We start from the raw sequence: 17,364 nt of genomic DNA on the forward strand, positions 1-17,364 counted from the left end.
CAGAGACGCAGTAATGTCTCCTCTTTCATCTGGTGAAAACGTGGCATGGGAACCGCTACTAATGGTTCTCTAACATATAGAAACAGGATTTCTTCACCACCCTGGCATGAGTCTTCCTCTGTGCTTTCACACTGAAATAACTCATAAGTAACCTCTTAAGACTTGGCGACTCCAACTGCTCTTCTCATGTGATTTATCAGTGTGTGTTTAGTGGGATTGTGGTTGTGGGGTGTGTGAAAGGGACTTTCAGTGGTCAGAATGAACCACATACAAACCATTAAATGACATCACTTGTAAGCTGTTTTCTCTGTACGTGTTAAACATGTATTTTTCAAATGTGACACTCTATGCTTTTATTGATGTGTGTGCACAGTACCAGTCAAATGTTTGGACACGCCTATGCATTAAGAAGGAAAGAAATTCCACAAATTCACTTTTAAGAAGGCACGCCTGTTAATTGAAATGCATTCCAGGTGACTACCTCGTGAAGCTGGTTGAGAGAATGCCAAGAGTGTGCAAAGATGTCATCAAGGCAAAGGGTGGCAACTTTGAAGAATCTCAAATCTAAAACATGTTTTGATTTGTTTAACACTTTATTGGTTACTACATGATTCCATGTGTTATTTCATAATGTTGATGTCTTCACTATTATTCTACAATGTAGAAAATAGTAAAAATAAAGGAAAACCCTTGAATGAGTAGGTGTTCTAAAACTTTTGACGGGTAGTGTATACATTCATCGTCATCTCCTGATAAAAATCTAATAAAATATGAAAGGCAAAGTGAGCGAAGGGGCAAATCCAAGTGGAAATGATCCAGTGAACAGGATATAAAAGGTGTTAATTTCATGCAAGGAGTTAATTGTAACCTGACACCTGTAGCTAACAGCTTTGAGAGCTGAGAGGTGGAGTGTACAGATAACTGAGTGTCAGTCGCTGTCCTGTCTTCTGGGTGAGTGCACTTCCTTCTAGGATGCTGGGCAAGAGGCTTGGATTTAAACTACAGAGATATTGATAAGCTACTATTGAATGATGATCATATATTCTATTATCATATTCTCATTCTCGTTACATTTTTGGAAACTTTTTAGGGAATGTGTCTTTTGTGGTGACAAGTGGTTATTTTGTCTTCTCTGTGTATGTTAAAGCTGTCTGTGTGGCCTGTATGTAAAAGATACGCACCAATAGGATGTAGTCATTGGAACAATTAAATAAGGCAAATTACAATTTCAGCTTAGAGCGATTTCTTGGTCAATTTTCACTGTCATTTTCAGTTAGACACTTATGTTATTATATATTATCATTATATACAGTACCAGTCAAAGTTTGGACACACCTACTCATTCAAGTGATTTTCTTTATTTTTACTATTTTCTACATTGTAGAATAACAGTGAAGACAGAAAGCTATGAAATAACAGATATGGAGTCATGTAGTAACAAAAAAAATGTTAAATGAAAATATATATAATATTTCAGATTCTTCAAAGTAGCCACCCTTTTCCTTCATGACAGCTTTGCACACTCTTGGCATTCTCTCAACCAGCTTCACCTGGAATGACTTGTTGGCTGCTTTTCCATTACTCTGCGGTCCAATTGGGTTAAGGTCGGGGGATTGTGGAGGCCAGGTCATCTGATGCGGCACTCTTTCACTCTCCTTCTTAGTCAAATAACCCTTACACAGCCCGAAGGTGTGTTTTGGGTCATTGTGCTTCTACATCTTCCTTGCTTGCTGTTTGGGGTTTTAGGCTGGGTTTCTGTACAGCACTTTGTGACATCAGCTGATGTAAGAAGGGCTTTATAAATACATTTGATTGAATTTGATTTATTGTCCTGTTGAAAAACAAAGGATAGTCCCACTAAGCACAAACCAGATGAGATGGTGTATTGCTACAGAATGCTGTGTTGTAGCCATGCTGGTTAAGTGTGCCTTGAATTCGAAATAAATCACAGACAGTGTCACCAGCAAAGCAACCCCACACCATCACACCTCCTCCATGCTTCACTGTGGGATCTACACATGCGGAGATCATCCGTTCACCTACTCCGCGTCTCACAAAGACAAGGCGGTTGGAACCAAAAATAGCAAATTTGGACTCATCAGACCAAAGGACAGATTTCCACCGGTCTAATGTCCATTGTTCGTGTTTCTTGGCCCAAGCAAGTCTCTTCTTATTACTGGTGTCCTTTTAGTAGTGGTTTCTTTGCAGCAATTCGACCATGAAAGCCTGATTCACATAGTCTCCTCTGAACAGTTGATGTTGAGATGTGTCTGTTAGTTGAATTCTGTGAAGCATTTATTTGGGCTGCAATTTCTGATGCTAAAGAACTTATTCTCTGCAGCAGAGGTAACTCTGGGTCTTCCTTTCCTGTGGTGGTCCTCATGAGAGACAGTTTCATCATAGCGCTTGATGGTTTTTGCGACTGCACTAGAAGAAACTTTCAAAGATTGACTGACCTTAATGTCATAAAATAATGATGGACTGTCATTTCTCTTTGATTATTTGAGCTGTTCTTGCCATACATTTATTTATCCTTGATTTAACTAGGCAAATCAATTAAGAACAAATTATTATTTACAATGACGGCCTACCCCGGCCAAACCCTAACATGGACGACACTAGGCCCCCTATGGGACTCCCAATCACAGCCGGATGTGATACAGCTTGGAATCGAACCAGGGTCTGTAGTGACGCCTCTAGCACTGAGATGCAGTGCCTTTGAACGCTGCGCCACTCGGACTTGGTATTTTACCAAATAGGGCTATCTTCTGTATACCAACCCTACCTTGTCACAACACAACTGATTGGCTCAAACACATTAAGAATTAAAGAAATTCCACAAATGTACTTTTAACAAGTTGGTTTAGAGAATACCAAGAGTGTGCATAGCTATCATCAAGGAAAAGGGTGGCTACTTTGAAGGATCTCAAACATGAAGTATATTTTAATTTGTTTAACATTTTTTGGGGTTACTCCATCATTCCATGTGTTATTTCATAGTTTTGATGTCCACGCTATTCTACAATGTAGAAAATAATAATGAAAAAATTAAACCTGGAATGAGTAGGTGTGTCCAAAACGTTTGACTGGTACTGTATATAATTGTATTAATCCGAAAGTTGATCAGATGTTAAATGAAACGCGTTAGAGACATTTCAGAAATGTTTTCCTTCATATTCATCATCTCCAGCACCACCCCGACATAAACATTTGTGAAAATTGACTGTTTCTATGTTTTCTAGTAAAATAGACAGAAGAAGCTATTGACAACACCGGTGTACATCATGTGATTTTAACCAATTATGAGTAGGAATTGCATACTAATTGCCTACAAACGTTCTTCTAATTAGTTGATGATATCATTGGAAACACATTCTCTTCCTTTATATTTTTTTACTACAAAACATAAAAATTGCATCATGTTCACATGCTGATGTTGGGGGAGATGATGAACATGAAGTTGAACATTTTAGAAATGTCCCTTTAAAAGGACATTGCTGTAAGGTCTTTACAATCTGTAGCTTTCTTCAATGCAGTACTATCATTGCACTTACTCCCTAGTAAACATGGGCATCCTACTGGTCCTGGTTCTCCTGCAGTTACTGGCTGTACCATCATTCTCTGTAAGTGATACTTATTTGATTGTATTATTAAGTACAAAGTACACACAGGAAATACAGTACATATGATAATCTAATAATACCACATACACAACATACACATAAAATAGCATAAATAATACAACACAACTCAATAGCATACAATACAGTTCAAGTTTACACTGAATGTACACACACACAAATAGTATGATTCTGTTTACAAAAACAGCTGGAATGTGGGGATTTTCTATCTTTACCCTACTGGTGTATAATAAGGGTTTGTGTAATGATATGGAATGGTTTGTGGTGATAGGATGTTTTCCAGTTGCTATTCTGGTGTAGAGTACTGTGTGTACTAGTGCACAGTGGTGTCTCAGTGCTTGATGTGCTGGCTGCTGTTGTGTTCCAGCTAACATCGCCCAGCAATGACTACTGGGGGGAGTATGGAGCTTATGGGGCATGCAGTCGCCCCTGTGGCACTGGAGTAGCCATGAGGATCAGGCAATGTATCACTGCAAGGTAAAAGAAAGAGACAGCCAGCATGCAAGTGAGAGAGAGAGTGTATATGATGATTGTGTGTCTTTCTGACTCTACTTCTCTTTGACTTGCAGGACGGATGGAGGAAACAACTGCGTGGGATCTTCAAAATCTTACCGCATCTGTAATATGCAGGTGCACACACATACACACACACACACACACACAATCTCTCTCTCTGTTTCCGATGTAAACACTAACAGACGGACATTGTCTGTAATTGCTCCATGCAGGCATGTCCAGTGGGATCCAGGGACTTCCGTGAGGAGCAGTGTGCCCAGTTTAGTAGGATGGACTTCCAGGGCAAACGTTACACCTGGCTGCCTTACCATGGAGGTGCAATACGGATTATATACTGTATTGCCATATAGTATTTTTTTTAGCACTTTGATGCTATTTTCACAAGTATGTGGGGGAATTTTCTACACTCTTAGTACAAAACTCCAAACTGGTAACACTTGTAACGAAGCAAGTCTCATATTCAAAACCTTTTATTTTGCATTTATTTTGTTTGGATACAACTTTAACATAGGGTGGGGGAAAAAGTACCCAACTGTCATACTTGAGTAAGAGTAAAGATACCTTAATAGAAAATGACTAAAGTAAAAGTTTAAGTCACCCAGTATAATTCTACTTGAGTAAAAGTCTAAAAGTATTAAAAGTTAAATTATAAATAATTTCAAATTCCTTTTATTAAGCAATCCAGAAGGCACCATTTTCTTGTTTTTCTTTATTTACGGAAAGCCACGGGCACAGGCCAACATTCAGACATAATTTACAAACAAAGCATGTGTTTAGTGAGTCTGCCAGATTAGAGGCAGCATGGATGACCAGGGATGTTCGGTTGATAAGTGCGTGATTGGACTAATGTCCTGTCCTGCTAAGCATTCAAAATGTAATGAGTACTTTTGGATGTCAAGGAAAATGTATGGAGTAAAAAGTACAATATTTTCTTAAGTTATGTAGTGAAGTAAAAGTTGTAAAAAATATCAATAGTAAAGTACAGATACCCAGAAAAACGACTTAAGTAGTACTTTAAAGTATTTTTACTTATGTACTTTACACCACTGCTTTTACCACGCAACCTTTGATCCAAAATATGTTTACTGTGAAATATGAGCACATTGATTTAATCACCAAAACACAACATCATGACATAATGATATATTCTCCATTTTGTTGTTTTAACAACCAGTCAATCCAATAGCAAAAAATGCAAGATACATGTTTAAAAATTGCCCTTACAATGGATTATGCTACAGTACTGTAAATTGCCAATGTTTACCGACACCGGCCATATTCAATGGGTGTTGTACACTTTAGCTTAAGACATGCAGCTAGCTAGGTAAACAATGAACCTAGTAAACAACGTGTAAGATCACACATGTCACGTAACTTTAGCTAATGAGCCAGCCAGCCAACGTTAGCTAGTTAAACAACAATGAGCACAGTGACAATTCAATTCATTACTACCCTGCATGAAAATGCTCGGAGCTAACCAACCAGGTTCAATGTTAGCTAGCTAACAATAGGCTCTAACTAGAAAAGCAAACGGCTCTGGGATATGAATATGAATAATAACATAAACTAGGGAGCCAGCCAGCTAATATTAGCTAGCTAGCTAACAGTACACCTTTGATCACACCTTAGATTTTTGAAGGGTCAATTCATGTAGGTGTTGCAAGTGTATTGCCTAATGTTAAAACAGTGTAATGTACTGTAATTTACAGTACTGTAGCATATTATATTCAAAGGGCAATTTTGAAACGTGTATCTTGTATTTTCTGCTATTGGATTAACTGGTTGTTAAAACAACTAAAATGTGAAAAAAATCATTATGTTGTGTTTTGGTGATTAAATCAATGATGTCGTGGTATTTCACAGTACAATTATATAGACAATCATATCAAAAGTAATGTGAGCATTGCATTGTGATAAGCAGTCACTCTATATGAACACATATTCCAATGCAAAACCTGTATTTCTAGGTGTAAAAGGGACTATGATTTTGTGTGTTGTACTTAGTCAATTGAAATCGCTCTTAGAATTTTGAAACGACTTCCTTTATGATGATCTGTTTTGACTTTTGTACTAAGTGTTGTCAAAATGTACCACATACTTGTGAAAAGCTATTGAATAAAACTGTAATATTGATGCAAATAATAGTTTAACATTTCGCTATGGATTGTTACCCATAACAACATTACCCATACACAAAGATGGGCAATGTACTTTGTTGTTTACCTGTTGTTGTTTACCTGTGAAGCCTCCAACCCATGTGAGCTGAACTGCGTCCCCCGTGGAGAGAACTTCTTCTACAGACACAGGCCTTCCGTGGTGGACGGGACACCCTGCTATGTGGGGCGCAGTGACATCTGTATCAACGGCATCTGCAAGGTTAGTAGTTAGTACTTTCCCACTGGGCACACTTTGGTTGAATTAACGTTGTTTCCACGTCATTTCAATTAAATTACGTTGAACCGGCGTGGAATAGACATTGAATCAACGTCTGTGCCCACCGGGTAGGTAGGTACTTCAACTTGCTTGTTGAATTGGAAAATACATTAGAAATGTTATCTTTCTGATGACGGCAACACACCAAAATGCATGGGGCTGTTTTAGTGGGTAAAGTGCCAGCACCTTAAACACAAATGCAATACATGTCTTTGTATCTGTCTATCCCCTTTCACTGAAATGTATAATTTTAAATGTTTAGGTCTCTTTTACAGATGAGCCATGAATTACATAAATTACAGAAAATACACACATCAACATAAATAAACATAAATGCAAGCAGAAAGAAAAACTTGCTTGTCTCCACTCCATCCAGGTGTCGCTTATTATCCCCGGTGTATTTATCCCTGTGTTTCCTGTCTCTCTGTGCCAGTTCGTCTTGTTTTACCAAGTCAACCAGCGTTTTCCTAGCTCCTGTTTTTCCCAGTCTCTGTTTTTTCCTAGCTCTCCTGCTTTTTGACCCTTCCCTGTCCTGACGCCGAACCCGCCTACCTGACCTCTATGCATGTTCTGACCTCGAGCCTGCCTATCCTCTTGTACTGTTTGGACTCTGATCTGGTTTTTGAACTCCCACCTGTCCCCGACCTGCCTTTTGCCTACCCCTTTTGTTATAATGAATATCGGAGCTCAACCATCTGCCTCCTGTGTCTGCATATGCGTTTCGCCTTGTGTTATGATAGTACGAACTGGCCATGACTGACCCAGCAGACTTGGACCAGCTCCGTCACATTGTCTCCCAGAAGGGAGCCACATTGGGAGGCATGAAGAGCTACTGAGGGACCTTTTGGAAGGGCTTCGTTCCGCCACGACCAAGGGTTCAAGGCTATTATGGAGCAAATCTGTGAATTAGCTCATAGGCAGCATACTACATCTGAGACCTCCCAACCACCCAGTAATCTTTCTACTACTAGTGGTTTTGTTCAACCTACCCTGGCTCCCCGAGAACCCCACTTACCTCCTCTGGAGCGCTGTGTAAGCAATCTTGGTAGCTGCTGGGCATTCCATCCCCAATGCTCCCTCATTTTTGAACTCCAGCCCTCTTCATTCCTGTCGGACCGATCAAAGATAGCGGTTTTAATCACACTAATGTCTGGAAGGGCGCTTTTCTGGGCAACGGCTGTGTGGGAGCAGCAATCCGCTGTGTGCCATAGCTTGGAGGAATTCATGGCAGAAGTGAGGAAGGTTTTCGATTCTCCGGTGCCCGGGTGGGAGGCGGCTCAAACTACTGCTGGTACATCAGAACTCCCGTAGTGTGGCAGACTACGCAGTAGATATTTGCACATTGGCCGCCAAGAGTTCCTGGAATCCAGAGGCTCACACCTTCCTCCTCCAAATACCACGGGCCCTCGATTCCCTCATCGTCCTGGTGATTAGGATTGATGGGCGCCTACGAAAATGCCGGTGTGAAAGGACGATGGGTTCGTCTGCTGATGCTGGCACACGTCCTAAGGAAACCGTAAATCCCCGACGTGTGTATTCCAGGGTAGAGCTCAAAAACACTCGAGGTTCCCCGAGAATCATCGGCGATGAGTGAGTTTGATACTCCTGAGCCCATGCAACTGGGAAGAGCTAGGTTATCGGTGGGGGAACGCTCACATAGGCTGAATTCTAACTGTTGTCTATACTGTGGAGGGGTGGGACATTATATAGCCACTTGCCTTGTTAAGAAACCATTTTCTTTAGTGGGTACAAGTACTCTGGTGAGCCAGACTGGGAGTCCCCTAATTTAGTCACCCGCCCACCTTTTTTTGTGATTCTGCTGTGGGAAGACCAGTCTAAGTCTCTCCGGGTGCTCATTGACTCTGGGGCTGATGTACAGTGGGGCAAAAAAGTATTTAGTCAGCCACCAATTGTGCAAGTTCTCCCACTTAAAAAGATGAGAGGCCTGTAATTGTCATCATAGGTACACTTCAACTATGACAGACTTATGGATGCTAGCATGGTTTCGGAATGAGGTATTCCTACTCAACTTCTCTTTGTCCCCATGGATGCAAGGGCACTGGACGGCTGCTATATTGGTAGAGTCACCCATAGCACAGTGCCCGTTCATATACGGATATCAGGAAACCACAGTGAGACCATGCAGTTCCTCCTCATCAATTTTTTAAAATTATTATTATTATTATTTATTTTTTTCCTGTGGTTTTGGGATTCTGTTATTGACTGGACCACGAGCTCCATCCTGTGTTGGTGCTTTAAAGAGGCACAGCCGTCCTTGAGACGTCACCCTCGGGATGTTAGCAAAGCCTCAGATGTCTCTGCCGTTCCCACTGAGTACCATGACCTGGAGGTCTTCAGTAAGGCACATGCCTACTTCTCTTCCCCCACACCGTCCTTATGTTTGTGCCATTGATCTCCTCCCTATCCGGCCTGGAGACCAAGTCCGTGGAGGAGTACATTGAGGATTCTCTGGCTACTGGAGGCATCCGTCCATCTGCATCTCCTGCCAGTGCCGGTCCTTCTCTTTGTGGAGAAGGACAAGACCCTGCGTCCGTGCATTGACTACCAGGGTCTGAATGATATAACAATCAAGAATCGTTACCCCCTACCACTCCTCTCCTCGGCTTTCAAACCTCTCCAGGTGGCCACCATTTTTTCCAAGCTGGACCTTCGGAATGGCTACCACCTAGTTCGGATACGCGAAGGAGATGAGTGGAAGACAGCATTTAGCACAGCCAACGGACATTATGAGTACCAGGTCATGCCGTTTGAACTCACCAAGAATCGCTGTCTTCCAGGCCCTGGTAAACGATGTGCTCCGGGACATGCTAAACCGTTTTGTTTTTGTTTACCTTGACGACATCCTGTTTTTTTCCTGCCCAAGAACATGTTCTTCATGTCAGACAAGTCCTTCAGAGCCTCCTGGAGAACAAATTGTTTGTGAAAGCCGAGAAGTGAGTTCCACCGCTCTACAATCTCCTTTCTGGGATATGTCATCGCTGATGGAAATGTCCAAATGGATCCTGAAAAGTGAAAGCAGTGGTAGATTGGCCTCAACCTAAGTCCAGGGTGCAGTTACAACGTTTCCAGGGATTTGGCTAACTTCTACCGCCGTTTAATTCTGGGCTACAGCACCCTAGCAGTCCCCCTCTCTGAACTCACGTCTCCCAATGTACCGTTCACATGGTCTCCAGCTGTCGACTGAGCCTTCGTGGACCTGAAGCAGCGGTTCACCTCTACCACCGTCAATTTGTGGTAGAGGTCGAAGCTTCTGATGTTGGAGTGGTGGCCATCCTGTCCAAGCGATCTGCCCAGGATCAAAAGCTCCATCCCTGTGCTTCCTGTCCAATCGTCTCAATCCTGAAAAGAGGAACTACGAAGTAGGCAACCGAGAACTCCTGGCGGTCAAGTTGGCACTGGAAGAGTGGAGGCACTGACTGGAAGGAGCCGAACAGCCTTTCTTGGTTTGGACCGACCTTAAGAATTTGGAATATCTACTTACAGCCAAGAGCCTTAACACCAGGCAGGCCCAGTGGGCCTTATTGTTTACAAGATTCAACTTCACCATTTTCCAGTGTTCAAAAATGTGAAGCCTGATGCCCTCTCCCGCCTATCCAGTTCCTCTGCCACACCATTGTCTTCTAAACCCTTCTCCGTGCCTTGTCGCTTCAGTGGGTTAGGTATTGTAGCCTTGGTCCGCAAGGCACAACGTTCCCAGTCTGAACCTGAAGAGGGCCAAGCTAATCGGTTGTTTGTCCCTATCTCACACTGGTCCCGGGTCCTTGAATTGGCTCATTCATCCAGGCTGACCTGTCATCCAGGTTGCCGTCGTACCCTAGCCTTCCTCCGACAACATTTCTGGTGGCCCACAATGGTTCCTGACGTCTCTGCCTTCATCACCTTGTGCACTGTCTGTGCTCAGAACAAGATTCCACAGTAAGCTCCTTCTGGCCTCCTTCAGCCACTACTAGTCCCTCATCGTCCCTGGTCCCATATCTTTCTGGACTTTGTCACTGGGCTCCCTCCGTCTGATGGCAACACTGTCATTCTGACGGTAGTGGATCGGTTCTGCAAAACCACCCATTTCATCCCTCTCCCCACACTACCCTCTGCCAAGGAGACAGCCCAGTTTATGGTGCAGCACGTCTTCCGGATCCATGGACTCCCGGTAGACATGGTCTCCTACCGGGGTCCTCAGTTCTCGTCTCAGTTCTGGAAGGCGTTCTGCACCCTTATTGGGTCATCGGCCAGCCTGTCCTCCAGATTCTATCCAATCCAACGGCCAGTTGGAGCGAGCTGACCAGGACCTGGAAACCACCCTAAGATGCCTGGTCTCAACCAACCACACTAACAGGAGCCAACAACTGGTCTGGGTGGAGCATGCCCGGAACACCCTTCCCTGTTCAACCACGGGACTCTCCCCTTTTGAGTGCTCTATGGGGTAAAAGCCTGCACTCTTCCCAGAACAAGAGCAGGAGGTCAATGTACCCTCGGCCCAGATGTTTGTCCGCCGCTGTCGACGTACCTGGAGAAGGGCTCGGGCGGCACGTCTCAAGACCAACTCCAGGTATCATCAACAGGCGGACCGTCGCCGGACTCCAGCTCCCCGCTACCGCATTGGGCAAAGGGTATGGCTCTCCACACGGGACCTGCCCCTTCGGGTGGAGTCCCGCAAATTGTCCCCCCATTTCATTGGCCCTTTTCCCATCTCTTGAGTCCTTAGTTCCACTGCTGTCCATCTTTTGTTACCCCGTACCCTTCGTATTCACCCTACTTTCCATGTGTCTTAAGCCCGTGACTCACAGCCCTTTGTCTTCTGTCTCCAGGCCCACCCCTCCTCCCATGTCATCGATGGCCATCCGGCCTACATGGTGAAACGCCTCCTGGGTGTTCAGCCACAGGGCAGGGGTTTCCAGTACCTGGTTGACTGGGAGGGTTACGGCCCGGAGGAGAGGTGCTGGGTTCCTGCGAGAGACATCCTGGATCCAGCACTCATCACCGACTTCCACCGCTGACACCCTGGTCAACCAGGTATGCGCCCAGGTAGGACGCCAGGTGGCGCCCGCTAGAGGGGGGTACTGTCACGCCCTGATCTGTTTCACCTTTCCTTGTGCCTGTCTCCACCCCCTCCAGGTGTCGCTTATTATCTCCAGTGTATTTATCCGTGTTTCCTGTCTCTGTGCCAGTTCGTTCAACTAGCCTTTTCCTAGCTCCTATTTTTCCCAGTCTCTGTTTTTTCCTATCCCTCCTGGGTTTGACCCTTGCCTGTCCTGACTATGAACCCGCCTGCCTGACCACTATGCCTGTTCAGATCTCAAGCCTGCCTATCCCCTTGTACTGTTTGGACTCAGACCTGACCACTGAACCCCTGCGTGTCCTGACCTCAAGCCTGCCTATCGCCTGGTACTGTTTGCACTGCAATTCATGTCAATGGCCTAATAGTACAGTAGAGCTCTTTTGACTTGCACACAATATAGCTGGGTTACCCTGTCTTGTCCCTGAGGGTCCACGGCCCTGCAGCGCCCCAACACACCCCACTCAGCTTTAGGATCTTAGTGAAACATTCTTTAGTGGTTTCGGGTGTGTTAGGCCAAGGCCAGAGTGACAACAGTACAGCAGACCTCCAGGGCCAGGACTGAGCAGCCCAGCAGCTAGGGATTGCCTAAATACACTCTAAATCTTGTAATAAATGCAATTTCTTCTGATAAGTCTCCAGTATCAACATTTCCAACCAAACAAAAACAGGTTAAAGGGAGAATCTGTAGACATATTGAGATAAAAGAACACTCTTTGCCAGAATTCAGCCAGCCTTCCCAAGACCATAGCCTAATAATCCCCAGTTTACAATTGGCTCATTCATCCCCCTCCTCTCCCCTGTAACTATTCCTCAGGTCGTTGCTGCAAATGAGAACGTGTTCCCAGTCAACTTACCTGGTAAAATAACAGATAAATAAAATAGCATATTGAAACATGTTCCCTTATGTGTTTAACACCTCCAGATTAGGAAGTACATTTCAGAGTGCATGATATTCAGTTTCACTGGCATATAGTACGTTCTATGGATGGTCTTAAACTGCAGTAATTTATGTCTGAGATATGAACATGACTGGGAATTCTAACATATCTGTATCCATTCATCATCATTAGCTTCTCTCAGGTCTTCCTCTCATTTTTGTTTTACATGTTTTGTGTCACCGAGAAAAGCCTCTATCAACCCTTGATACAGTTTTGAAATCAACTTTAGAGGTTTGTCACACTGCCTTAAATGTCTTTCAGTCTTTGAAGCTTCTTGCTTGTCCAGTGTTTGCTGCACAGAGAGAATAAAGTGTTGTATCTGCAAAAGTTCACTTCTGCGCCGTCAGAGACTGGTCTTCCCTGGTTCTCCGACCCTGCTGTGATCCCTGTCACCATCTGATCCTGTTCAGATGAGGCATGACAAAGAAATACTTGTGTACATTTATACGTTATATTATCCAAGAATAGAATCAATGGTTCAGCAATTGAAATGACCATTATTCACAGATCCCAGATTGTAGCCTACACATTAACCTGATCCTACTAAGACATTATGAGCATAGTGTTGTTTACTGACTTTTCACCATGACAGTGTAGAGCTGTTTATACAATGTCAGTGTGAAAGTAGGGAATTAGCTAGGGAAACTGTCAGATTAATAACATTACTATACTGACTAAAAACAAACATTGCATTGAGAAAACATTTGGCAGCAGGTTTCATTGTTTGATTCAGGTCTAGTGTGATTAAGCAAAAATAGCTGTGTGGAGTGGCTGCCAAAGCTCCATTCTGGGTGTGTACAGGAGGACTTGGCGTGGCTCCTGTTGCAGGGTTGGGGCTGCCATCGGGGGCAGGAGTGTCCCGGGCCTGTCCTGGGGATGGGAGTAGGGAGGATAACCAAAACTAGCATGGGAGGGAGGTTGTGGGGGGGCATATAACTGTGTCATCTGTTCAGGGATGTTGTTTGACCATGTAATCCTCCTATATTTTCCTTCTCTAGGCTGTGAGAAATGGAGAAATCATTGGCATGGACCACGATGTGGTGCCTGCCATTCCCGCTCCCGCTGCCAACCTCCGCTACCGCGAGCCCCTCACGTATGCCTACACATACAGCGCCTGGTCCGAGTGCTCGGCCCCCTGCAACAGTGGCACCCAGCACCGCAGCGTGCAGTGCATGGTGCAGGACTCGATGGCACCCCATGTAGTGGATGACTCTTACTGCGTCTCCCAGCAACTGCCCAGGCCGGAAAGCCAGCAGGCCTGCAACCAGCAGGGATGTGCCGAGTACAGCGTGTCCAGCTTCAGTGTGGTGGGTACCTGGGGGGACCAGTATGGTCGGTATAGTGAGACTGTTACCAGTATTATTACTAGTATGATTATAAGACTAAAGGGTGGCTGTGGGAGTGTGGTGGGTTACCAGTCAGACCTGGGTCGAATACATAATGTATGTCAAATACTTTCAAATACTTTGAGTTGCAATGGATTTAGTTTAGCCGGTACCAATGGAATAGTCCCAAAAGTACATACTCCAAACTAATTCAAGGACATCTAGTCTCAAATACTTTCATGTATTTGACACAGGTCTGGTCCCAGTATGGTCAATAGAGGGGCCTGAAATGACTTATATGCTTTCTAAATATAGTATAATCAAATTATAAATCCACTAACTACAAGATTTCACCTTCCTTATAACTGAAAAATACATATTTGCATGTTTAGTGTTAGAGAAAATGTACATATTTTCTTAAGGTCCCTCTTGATCAAAACATCTGATCCCTCCGCTGTGAATGCTACACTGAGGTCTAGTTTGGCTTCCTGAACTCGCTAGGAACACATCTTTCATTTCTTATTATACTTATCCATCAATGACGAACAAAGATTTTTTTGTTGTTTAAAATCTAATCATATTTTTTATTTTATTTATGGCTATAAATCGATCTCTGGATATGCTATAATGATCAACTCTCCTGCTGTGTTAAGATGTAAGGATTTGTCTGTGGCTGTGACATACTGTAGGGTTCAATCAGGAGTTGATGGACAGTCTCAAGTAGTTTCCCAGCCTCAAGTAGTTTCAGATTTCACATCCTACATCACACAGACGAACAAAATATATTACTGTGGCTGTTGCAATCAGGGCAATTGCTCAATGCATGCCATTTCCATCTACAGTGTCCACACATCAATTTATACGCCAGAATGTCAGTCGGAACCGGTACCAGAACCACGGAAAATATTGTATGCTACAGATTGGAAAATAAATCAAATGTGACTCTGGATGACAACATAATGATGTTTGCTTCCAACATTAGGGCTGTTTTCCTAAAGAATATCAATCCGCTTCGTGTTTTGTTTCCTTACCACGATACTACCAAGTATCGCAATAATGGCATTGTCCCACCAAACCAGTAAAAAAAGGCATATTACACCCTGTTGTGATAATTGTCTTGCTTGCACTATAACCCATTCGTTCATACGCCACCTTGATATACAATAAGGCCAAGACAACAGTCCCACAGTGGTGATATGAATTCAACTACACCTATATTTGTTTCATAACAAAACCGGAAGGGCAAAATCTGTACTGTGAAGTCAACAAAGCAAATAAATATTGCATGTAACAAACAGTTACATGGCCTACAGCATGGTCAAACAAGTTAATGTTTCTGCCATTTTACTAAACAACTACTAATTTAGAACCATGGAGTTAAGCAAGTCAGCACAAAGGAAACAGGAGCATTGCCTCCGCTATTCCAGCACCATTTCTTCTTAAACATTGAAACATCATCAAATCAACAAGGTTGTATGCAATGTATGCTTAGTTTAATACAGTGAAAACAAACTTAAATATACCAAAAACGATTTAGTCCAATCAACAAACTATACTGGAAACAATAAAACACTATGAAAAATCAGGGAAACCTGGCCTGGTATTCAAAGCTGACTTTGGAAAGACTTTTGATAAAGTATGACTGGAATGTATATATAAATGCCTGGAATATTTACATTTTAGAGAATCTCTTATACAATGTGTTAAAGTTATGTATCTTAGGTGTAAAATGTATCTTAGGTGTAAAATAGTAAATAATGGCTACTTCTCAGAAAGTATTAAACTGTCAAGAGGAGTAAAACAAGGCTGTCACCTATCAGTATATTTATTTATAATGGCCATCGAAATGTTAGCTACAATATCAACTATAATATCAAGCGGCTAGAAATCCAGGGTTTAAAAGTTGTCATTGTATGCTGAGGATTCATGTTGTTTTCTTTTAAATCCACAATATGGATCCTTTCACAGCCTCATCGAAGATCTTGATATTTTGTCCTAACCTCTCTGGATTACAACTAAATCATGATATGTGTACTATACTATGTTTTGGATCACAGAAAAAGTAACTTTTACATTACCATGTAGTTTACCAATAAAATGGTCTGACGGTGATGCGGACATACTCGGTATTCATATCCTGAATATGATCACACTACAATACATTTTTATAGGAAAAAAATCACCCTGATTAACTCTTTAGCCATATCCCAGTTTACCTATTTATTTATGGCCTTGCCTACACCTAGCGAAAAATATGACATTTTAATTTGGAATGTCAAGCCAGACAAAATTGAATGTATTTATATAATGAATATTAATTAGGAGGGCAGAAATGATTCAATATTAAAGCATTAGTCCTCTCACTAAAGGCTTCAATCTCACCCCATATTCAGATTACAGCAATAGAAAGTTGGTTGCAATTTAAGTTTAATCCACCAGAAAAGACAGAACAAACAATACTACAAATACTATGGTTCAAATATACACTACTGTTCAAAAGTTGAGTCACTTAGAAATGTCCTTGTTGACAGAAAAGCATTTTTTTTTGTCCATTAAAATAACATCAAATTGATCAGAAATACAGTGTAGACATTGTTAATGTTGTAAATGACTGTTGTAGCTGGAAACGACTGATTTTTTTTTCTGGAATATCTACATAGACATTATCAGCAACCATCAATCCTGTGTTCCAATGGCACATTGTATTAGCTAATCCAAGTTTAGCATTTTAAAAGGCTAATTGATCATTGGAAAACCCTTTTGCAATTATGAATGATTTTAAGAATATAGATATTTATTACTTGCCAAATAAAATGTGTATTTCCATGGAAATACATGGGTAGCCATGAGAAAGACCCCCCTCATAGCGATCGACTATCGCTTTGGGGTGCAATCGGCGATGTAGGCTTGTACACAATCGACCAACCTTAACACAAACCCCCTCTTTGTGTATGGTTACAGTAGGCAAACGTATGTTAATGGTTTTAGGAACAGCAGTAACATCAGGCAGGATTTAGGCTACCAACTGCCTAACCAGTTGTAGCTCAAGCTTGGGTGCAATGATCACGTTCCAGGCCTGGCTGACTGTGTGGATTCTCATCGATTTAACGTTACGTTAACCTACATGTTACCCTAGTAAAGTTATAAATTATATAACGTTAGCTGTCAGCTATATTAGCCATGAATTACCATTCTTTGTGCAGCTTCAAATGTCAAACAAAGTTGGAAGTTGTTGCACCTTGGTCTGTAATTTTCTTCCCGCATGTTTTGCAAGTTGCAACTGTTTTTTTGTTGATACAGCGTAGTCTTTATTTCCAAAAATAATAATTTTGGGTAACATCTTTCCAAGGGTTCCATCTGAATTCACCCACCGACGTTCCTCTGCACTGCCACGTGCAACTTTTTCCCAGCTGGCACAATTTGATTGGCTGTTG

The 17,364-nt window shown here is 42.5% G+C and overlaps 1 protein-coding gene across 2 annotated transcripts in view; it reads left to right on the plus strand.

Moving 5' to 3' along the window:
- Positions 1-877: 877 nt before the first annotated feature.
- paplnb (papilin b, proteoglycan-like sulfated glycoprotein) overlaps positions 878-17,364 on the plus strand; it is a 33,195-nt gene continuing 16,708 nt past the window's right edge. Inside the window, exons 1-7 of one of the 2 annotated variants that reach the window (XM_021600031.2) lie at positions 878-951; positions 3,562-3,623; positions 4,009-4,118; positions 4,211-4,271; positions 4,370-4,472; positions 6,403-6,533; positions 13,604-13,912. In XM_021600031.2, coding sequence (XP_021455706.2) covers positions 3,567-3,623; positions 4,009-4,118; positions 4,211-4,271; positions 4,370-4,472; positions 6,403-6,533; positions 13,604-13,912 — 771 coding nt within the window. In that variant the 5' untranslated portion in view covers positions 878-951; positions 3,562-3,566. The remainder of the gene's footprint in view (positions 952-3,561; positions 3,624-4,008; positions 4,119-4,210; positions 4,272-4,369; positions 4,473-6,402; positions 6,534-13,603; positions 13,913-17,364) is intronic. The other variant, XM_021600030.2, reaches the window with a different exon arrangement.

The sequence above is a fragment of the Oncorhynchus mykiss genome, chromosome 4, assembly GCF_013265735.2.
Source record: "Oncorhynchus mykiss isolate Arlee chromosome 4, USDA_OmykA_1.1, whole genome shotgun sequence".
NCBI lineage: Eukaryota > Metazoa > Chordata > Actinopteri > Salmoniformes > Salmonidae > Oncorhynchus > Oncorhynchus mykiss.